Source organism: Camarhynchus parvulus, chromosome 13 (genome assembly GCF_901933205.1).
Source record: "Camarhynchus parvulus chromosome 13, STF_HiC, whole genome shotgun sequence".
Classification (NCBI taxonomy): Eukaryota; Metazoa; Chordata; class Aves; order Passeriformes; family Thraupidae; genus Camarhynchus; species Camarhynchus parvulus.
Window position 1 is genome coordinate 13,715,459 of NC_044583.1, and position 8,940 is coordinate 13,724,398.

The 8,940-nt window shown below is 45.5% G+C and overlaps 1 protein-coding gene across 1 annotated transcript; it reads right to left on the minus strand.

Moving 5' to 3' along the window:
• Window positions 1-512: 512 nt before the first annotated feature.
• On the minus strand, window positions 513-2,416 carry MED7 (mediator complex subunit 7). Its single transcript, XM_030957402.1, has 2 exons — window positions 2,363-2,416; window positions 513-1,477 (listed from the first exon to the last, which is right to left on the minus strand). The coding sequence occupies exon 2, from the start codon at window positions 1,457-1,459 to the stop codon at window positions 767-769; it is 693 nt and encodes a 230-aa protein (XP_030813262.1). The 5' UTR covers window positions 1,460-1,477; window positions 2,363-2,416; the 3' UTR covers window positions 513-766.
• Between the last annotated feature and the right edge of the window lie 6,524 nt (window positions 2,417-8,940).

Here is an 8,940-nt window from a genome sequence, read left to right on the forward strand (position 1 = left end):
ATCAGGAAAACCAAGGGATCAATATAGCTGAGAAACACACTGGCAACGCGCTTGAAGAAAAGAAGTGATAGAAAGAGGGATGAAGGGTGATTTTTGCATGCAGCAGCTGGAAGCAGAACTCCTTAAGAAATGGCTTCCTCTCAGCTCCTGTGGTTTCTGAGGAAACGGCTAGAGGAACAATTCTGATAATTACCAGCAGGATCCTGAAACTGTTCTGCAAGAATGGGAAAGGCTGGCTCTGCCAGGATCCCAGGAAAGCCATTTTGGTCACACAATAAAAGGATCTAAGAGATACAGGACAACAGTTAACCCACTTGCTTTAGATTTCACCTCAAACACAGACCATAAGGAATGCCTTGATGTAATCTGTGTTTCTGTATGCCTGTTTTCCAAGCTCCTGTGTGGTTTTTGTGCAAGAAACAAACACCATTTCTGTAGGAATTTCTTCTTGACTCAGCATATAGAATTATAGAATGGCATATCCAAAACAAGCAGCAAGTGACAAATGAAAGTACAACAGGAAAAGCCAACTTTAATCTGTGCCTACCATCTCACATGATACATTTAACAAAAATTAGACTTTTTCATTTTTACCAGAAAACCACAAAACTTTAAACATTTTCATCTGCCCAGTCACTCATAACCTACAACAGGTGCACAACAAATGCTTTGTCTGCTTGTACAACTGCAAAACAAAATACAACGTGTATCCTCAGAACCCCTTCTGTCTCTCACTGCAGTGCAGTAACAAAAACAGCCGCTTCCTTCATGTCATTTCATCAATAATGCTGCACATTGCTGCATCCTTGTCCAAAACCTGATCTCTCTTGCCACCAGAACGCTCCCTCTGCTTTTCGCTCTGCCCAGCGCAGCTGCTGCCATCATCAGCATCCATGGGCTCCACACTGACCCTCAGTCCCCCCTCTGTGTGAGGCAGGTCATCGGGCAGGGAAGCCAGGCAGTTCTGGATCATCTCCACCACTCTCTCCAGGTGCTTCTGGAAGCGCTCGGCCGTCTCCAGGCGCTGCCGTTTCTGCACCTCCATCATCACCCTCAGCGTCTCCCTGGCCTGGTGAGGCCGGTACTCGTTTATCAGGTGATGCACGTGGACAAAAAGCAGTTTCAAGTCTTCCAGTTTCTCCTCTCGCTTTATGCTCCCTGGACTCCTTATCAAGATGTCCAAGAGGTCCAGGAAGTTGACCAGGATAGACATGTTAAGTTTCCTTAACTCCTTCTTGTGATCAAACTGCATAGGATGCAGCCGTTCGATACCCTGGCTCTCCAGGGGCCGAATGATCAGATCATCACACTGGAACTGGTTCCCAAACATCATGTAGCTGTCCTTGACAGGCGGGGGTGGCTTTGGAGCCAGCCCTTTACGGATATTTTCATCAGTGTATTCTTTGATATATTGCATTGGAGGCGGAGGAAGGGCGCTCACTTGCTGAGGTTCACCCATTTTTGCCAGATGAAATTCCTAGGGAATGACCCAAGAAGCAAACGTTAACAAATTGTGTCAATAGGTTGTAATATAAATGTAAACAAAGACAAAATACGGGAGGTGGCAGTGAGCCAGAAGAAACAAATCTCTGTGCAGAATACTGGAAACTCCTGGGAAATCCATGTTATCTTTTGACTAAGGTTTACTTATAGCAAGATTAACTGTACTAGAAGCACACAGAACACTCATTTCCCTAAATATGAAATACCAGCCTGTAAACTGGGCACCCAAAGAGAGAGGGGTGACCCCCTTCCCCAGATGGGGCAGAAGCCTGGTGGGCAAACCCCTCAGAATCACAGAATATCCCAAGCTGGAAGGGATACACAAGGATCTGCACAGGCTCTGCACAGAACACCCCAATAATTTCCCCACTGTGCCTGAGATCGTTCCCCAAGGCTTCTTGAACTCTTTCAGGTTTGGGGCTGTGACCAAGGAGAGCCTGGGGAACCTGTTCAGTGCCCAGCTACCTTCTGGAGAAAGAACCTTTTCCTAATATCCACCTAACCCTCTCCTGGCACAGCTCCAGCCGTTCTCTCGGGCCCTGTCACTGGTCACAGAGAGCAGAGGTAGGCGCTGTCCCTCGGGGAGAAGCTGCAGTGAGATCCCCCTCAGTCTGCCCTCCTCCAGGCTGACCAGACCAAGCGCCCTCAGCCGCTCCTCATGAGGCCTCCCCTCTTCACCCGCGCCCACGAGAGACCAAACAGGGCCCACACCCGCCGCCCTGCGCCGAGCCGGGCTCTGGGGAGGCCCAAACCCCGCGGCGGGGCTCGCCAAGTCAGTGCTGAAGAGACAAGAGCAGAAACCACAGCCCGGCGGAGGGCACGAACCCCGCAGAGGCCTCACCAGCCCTCCCGCCCTCACCTGCCCGCTCCGCCCGCCGCGCTCCCTCAGCGCCGCCGCGGCCGCTTCCGCCCGGCCGCCCTCTGATCTCGCTCCCTATTGGTTGGCGGCCTCGCGGTGCCGCGCTCTGATTGGCTGTCGCGCAGAGCAGTCAGGCACTCATCCACTCAGCTCGTTCCGGGGCGGGGCCACGCGCGGGGCGTGGCTCCCGTCGTGGTGGGGCCGGGGCTGCTCCGTCCTGGGGCCGCCGGGATCCCTCAGGATTCTGTGGCTCTTCAGGGTTTTGTGACCCCTCAGGGTTCTGTGATCCCCCGGCGTTCTGTGGCCCCTCAGCGGTGTGTGGCCCCTCAAGGTGCGGGGCTCTCTCGCCACAAACCGCTGTGAGGCGGCAGGACCCGCCGGGGCGGGAGGAACCAGCCCGGCGTCCCTCAGGGATGCCCGCTCCGCTGGGACGGCGCTCGTCAGGGAGACACAGAAATCACAGAAAGCACAGAAAACACAGAAATCACAGAAATCACAAAATCAATTAGGTTGGAAAAGACCTCTGAGGTTCCCCTGGGAAGTGTTTGCAGCCTTCTGGCAGCAGAATACACTAAATCTGCCCATAACTGTGACACACAGTTGGGCTCCGTTGCTTTTCTTTCAGTTTTCTTCTTGGGGGAGTTGAAGTTAACATGGGGGATGTAAGTTTTCCACGGGTCAGCTGGAGCTGGGCTTGCTAGCATGGCTTCTGCAGGGTTTTGTCTCTGAATGGCCAACAAGGAAGGATTTTTCGATACTTGGTCGTTTCTGTGCCGTTCTCTCTCAGCAGATGGCAGCAATGGTCTTGGTGACAGGGACCCATCACCGCACACGCAGTGTCATTTACAGATTCACTCTTCCAGATCGATCATATGCTTAAAAAAAATCCATCGAATGATAATTACTTTGGATCCTGTTAATTATTTCTAAGAACATGCAAAGAAGATCCAGAATCGTTAGATTTACTTGATGAGAAAGCCTGAAATGATGCACAGAATATCTGAATATTTATATACTCCAAACTAAGCTACGCTTTACAATTTACAATGAGTTGAATATTTAAATATTCCAAACTGAACTACACAATTTACAGTGAGTACAAGCCTGGCTGCAAAATAGGCTGATTTGCTTTCATTTGTAAGCAATTTGCTGAATTCAGAGAAGGATGCAGTTCCATGCTGCAATTAAAACGTTACTGCTTTGGAGAAGGTGATTTTATTCTTTCACCCCTATTCGTGCTTCCTCATCTCTCTCTCCTTTCTTCCTTCCCTGCTCCTCCAGCCCCTCACTGGCTGTGCAACCTTTTCTTGTCACTGCTTGTGCCACCACCATTGGGCACTGGATTGCAAAGCAAACTGATGCAGCCCCAAACCCCATCACTGCAGGTTTTTTTGTTAAGTTTTCAGCTTTTCTAATGAGTTAACATGCTGTGATGTGTGCCCTGTGAGCATCAGGGAGAGCTTTTGAGAGAGGAGTGTGCATAGGCAGAAGGAAAGGAGGAGGTTGGGAACATGGGGTGGGGAATTGTCCTCTCCATTTCTGTGACAGAAAGGTCTTATCTTGTCTCAAATCATCTTGTTACATCATACTCTGAAAGACAGGCAAGGAATAAAAATCGCCTCCAGAGATGTGTGAGATAACACGTGTAGTAGGAGGTACCAGCACACCTTTGGTTTTATTGGACTTTCCAGACTTTGATTTCACATTCTTTTTACAGGAGCTGAGCTTGATTCTCTAGTGCCTTGAACTCAGTGAAGCATGCAGCAAGGATGTAAAATGCTGTGACTTCAAACAGGAGCAGGCAGAGAGAGCCAAGCTCTTGTTTTTTCCTCGATCTCTGTGATCTCCTTGACTCATTTTCTCTATGATGGTGGCCAAGACAGAGGGGATATAACATCAGTCTCGTTCTTGGTGGCAGGGCTGCTTCTCAGAAGACCATGGATGACCCTTTCCAGCCCACAGGGAGCTGCTGACACTGCTCCTTGCAGTGCTTCTAAATGAGAAATTAAGAATGATGGGGAATGTCAAGTGTAGCACTCTACAGTTTGCTTCCTGCTCCATTCCAGCTCTTTTCTGAAATAAGGGCACCATCCAGTACAAGGCTACCACTGGTAACGAAGCATAATTCCTACATCATCTCCAGCATGGGGCAATGAGCTTGGACACTCCTTCAGCAGATGGTGAAGCAGTACCATGATATTCTCTGCCTCAAAGGCTCAACATCTTAATTTACAGCTTTGGTTAAGTTTATTTTCATTTTCTTCAAAACTAATTTTATGCAAATTGGCATGTTTCAGTAGCAAGCACTCCAGTTCTGTTAATTCGGCAGCAGTGTGTACAGTGTGTGCCACTGCAGTATGCTGTTATTTTAGCAGAACTGGAATCCAAACATTGTACAAGCACAGTAAATATAAACCCCATTTTCAAGCATGCTCTTAGAACAGTGCTGCTCTCTTCTGTACTACAACAGATTTCTTTCATTTCTTGCTGCTATTGCACTCTAAATAATAAATAAATAAATAAATAAATAAATGTGTGTGTTTTTCTCGCGTTGTCTGAAAAACAACCCCAAAGTCAAACTCAGTTCCAGTCTCTTGTCGGGCGTAGGTTAGGGTTGTATCTTACAGCCTGGTTAAGCAATGAGCTCGGGAATTTCCTTTTTTGGTGATTGTTACAGGCTTTGTTGCAGGATATACCAGGGAGGAGGGCAAGAGAAAAGGAGCCTGTTGGGGGTGAAGGAGACTTAACCAAGCTTTATATCTCCATCTGCTGTGGTTAATTCCCATCTCCCTGCCTCCTGCTGTGGCTTTGGGAGTAAATGAATTTGCAGTGCAGTGCTGTGCAACCTTTTCTTCCCGACTCCTCAGACTAAAATATCAGCTGCAGCCTATTGGCACACCTGCTAATGTAGGAGAGGAGTTTAATGTTCCCATCCTGTGAAAACTGGGGCACAACACTGTGCAGTGCATGACAGCTGAACTGTGTCTTGCTCTACAGCCTGTTATCAAACAGATTCAAAGCTCAAAACAGAGCTTTCATGGTTATTTAGCAATAAAACAGATATCTCACTACTATTAGGAAACTGGGGCTCAAAACCCAGGCATGTTTTGATGGAATCACCCAGCACTCCTTCCTGTGTTCATAGTCATAGTATTGTCTCTGGAAGCAGCCCCCTGACCTGATTTTTAAGCCAGACATTAATGCTGGGTGTTTTCTTGCTCACATGCCTGTTGTAACTGCTTATTCAAACACATAAATGAACATGTCTCAAAAAAATGCATCTGTGTGGCACAAAGAAGTAATTCCTGTCCAGCAAACAGTCACCTGGGTATGGCAAACATGCCATATTGCCAGGGTAAACCCTGGGGTCTGCAGCACATTTTCCAGCAGTGCAAGTCCCACCTTTGTCTTCAGAGGGAGACAGAAGTAGACAGGACCCACGATAGCCAGGCATTGATAAAAGGAGCTGGAACAAAATCCCAGTTTGGGTATGAGCCCCGTGAAACAGGGTTTTCCTTTCTGCTTTTTTGCCTAAGAGAAAAAGGCTGAGGAAAGGATTAATTGTCCCTTCATCACAGAAGAGCCTGTCCTAACCCTGTGCAAGTTCTCCAGTATAAAACATGTTCTCTATGTTACTGCCAGTCCTGGGAGTTATTCGCTTCACAAATGATGGATAATTCACTACATCCTCCCAGGAGATGCTCAGAACAAGGCATCCCCTTTCCCAGGGCTCCCAAACAGTTCATAGGAGAATCTTACTCTGCTTCTACAACTCCCTGGGTCACTGGGAGCAGTGTGAGGGGATTCAAAGGTGCAGTTGTAAGACCTCAAGGAAAGCTGGATGCAGCTGGCTTGTAAAGACCAGGCTAATTCTTCCCTTTTTCTGCAGCTTTCTGTCTTGTGCTTGGGGTCTATTGGAGCCGTGTTTATTGGGGTGAAAATGAACTGCTAAAGAAGCAGGACAGCTGAGTGACCTAAACGAGCTTCTCACACTCTACGCTAAGTAGCAAAATGGGTTGAATTATGGAAGTTTAGCAGTTGAGTAATAATCATCATATTAAGCAGCTGGTGTAAAGGAAGAGTTGGCACCCAGGCAGCAAACCTGACCCAAATATTGCACATGACAGAAGGATACAGGTCAATTTATGGGAGGGAAGAGAGAGATGCAGCCTTCCGGACTGTTTTTTATACAGAAACAAAAATTACCTATATTTAACTTCACAAATTTCTCTGCCGCCTTCAGGACATAAACCTTGGTATCAGAGCAGGATGTGCGGGTGGGGAGATTTTCAGTCTGCAGCAATCAAAGTGAGAACTGCATAATCTGGGTAAAACCCCCATGAAAAAAATCCAATCCATAAAATAACTTTTTTTTCTTTTTTTAAATCAGAAATAAGCAGTTTACAGGAGGTAGCAAGGAAAAAAACCAAGGTGATTGAAAGAAATAAAGAAGTCCACTGAGGCTACAGTTGATAAGAACTTTATCTACAACCTCAACTTGCTCAGCACAGAGGAATATTTAGAGCACATAGCAGCTCAAACCTCAATCTGAATAATTTAAAATATTTCAGATTTTCCTGCATATGGACAGAAAAGTGTCAAAGGATACATGGTAGCAAGCTTTATAAAAGCACTGAAGCAGAGAAGATGTAGGATACTTAAAAATTCATCACCCCTCATCATGAAGTTTAGTCTTACAGTGGTTGTAAGATATTCAGGACAGTTATGTTTAATTCTGTTCTACAAAGATACAGAATTTCTGTACTTTGCAATATCAAGTGCTGTCAAAATTCTTGAAAGGAGCATTCAGTGTAAAAGTGTACCATCCCACAAGGTCAGGTTCCAGAAATGAGGCATTTGTGTTAGTGGGGTATTCCAGCCCTCTGAGGAGCCCTTTCAGTAATTTGTGTCTAGCGCTCTGCAGAGACCCTCACATATTCCAGCTCTGCAGCCAGCTTGGTCCTAGGCAAGTGGTGCATTTCTACCTATATATATATTTAGATATATTTATATATCCTACTGAACTGTAGAAGGGTCCTAGAGCACTTCAATGCACTTAAAGCTTTCTTTAAAAGGGTTATAACCTTTATTCACCCAGATGGATAATGACAAATGATTTATGTCTTGGAAGGAATGAAGAATGTTCGTTAAAAATGGTCAGGAAATAATGATCTTTGAAATTCAATACAGTTAAACAGGTTAGTCTCTCCTAAATTTGCAATTAAATATAAATACAATTCTTAAACCATATGTTTTTTGTTTATACATGTCAACCTGGCTATACATTCTTTAGACTTAGAATTCCTTTCTGGTTTTGGCTTGCTACACTCAAGCATTTGTGAGTTTGCTATGAATGGGGTTTGGAATTACAGTGAAAAAAGAAAAATGAAGGGGTACATCTCTGGCAAGAGTAATATAAAGATACATCAGCCACTGCTTTCCTCCCCAGTTCAGCAGAGTTATCAGCTGATAAAGCTATTGCAAAACAGAGCTAGTTAGCAGCTCTCACTGAAACCAACACCCATGTTCATATGAAATCCACGTTTGTATCAAATCCCAAGTTTAACCAAATCTGGCTGTGTTGACTTGTTTCCTTGCTCAGGGTCATTCATATTTTCCCTCTTTACTCTCTTAGCTGGCCCAGCTTCACTTAAAACCATGGATTACTCAGAGTGGCTGATCTTGCCTGTTCAATCCTGCTAGTTCTTATACTCTGGGCCAAAATCTGTGATTATTTTCTTGCAGTTATTTTTGTATTTTCTTGTACATCTTTCTGCATGTGTTGTGTCAAATCTGTATTCTCCATTTCTCCTTGTTTCTCTCTTCCCTGTTTTACCTGGCCCCTCGCAGCCCCTTCCTGCCAGCCATGGTGTCACATCGTGCCATGTTTACACCAAATGCAGTGCAGTTGCCAAGCCCCTTATCTGTGTATTTGATCAAATTGCTCCTTCTCCGTGCCCCTCTGAGAGCTCATCTCTTATCTCATGAACAAATCAAGCTGCCAGTCACTGAGTTCAAAGAATTTCTTAGCTCTCCCCCCACTACTTACCACCTTGGTTAATCTTCTCTTCCCCCACATCCTCCATCTCCAGCAGCACCTCTCCTCTCAGGGGTTTCCGTGCTGGCTTCTCAACTCTGCTGTCCTGCACTCCTTCTTCTGTAGAGCTGCAAGGTCACACCCTTGTATTTCTATTTATATTCAATTTTCTGATAAGAAAACGTGTACATCTCTGCCAGCAGACTGCAAACCACTTTGGCCCAAGCTACAAAGATTTTTCACCAAGTCTTTCATACCCTACAGTCAGTGTGAAGGGGAGACTAGTAAGAGTCATAGTCCTAAACAAGTGTTACTAGCTAAAAATGCACTGCTGTTAAAAATTATCATTATAAACTCAACTGTACTGACTCAAGTGAAATATTTGTTGATCAAGATCCAAGCCTTTTTGGGGGCTTAATCTTTAAGATTATCAGGGCATCCTACTGCAGGTTTTTTTGGTTCATTAATTACAAGAAAGGATCTCGGAGCATAATTTAAACCAGCAAATTCTCAAGCATAAGGAAATTTATGAGCACACACA

Excerpts from the sequence above, each read along its gene's own strand:
- MED7 (XM_030957402.1), bottom strand. The coding sequence starts at position 1,459 with ATGGGTGAACCTCAGCAAGTGAGCGCCCTTCCTCCGCCTCCAATGCAA.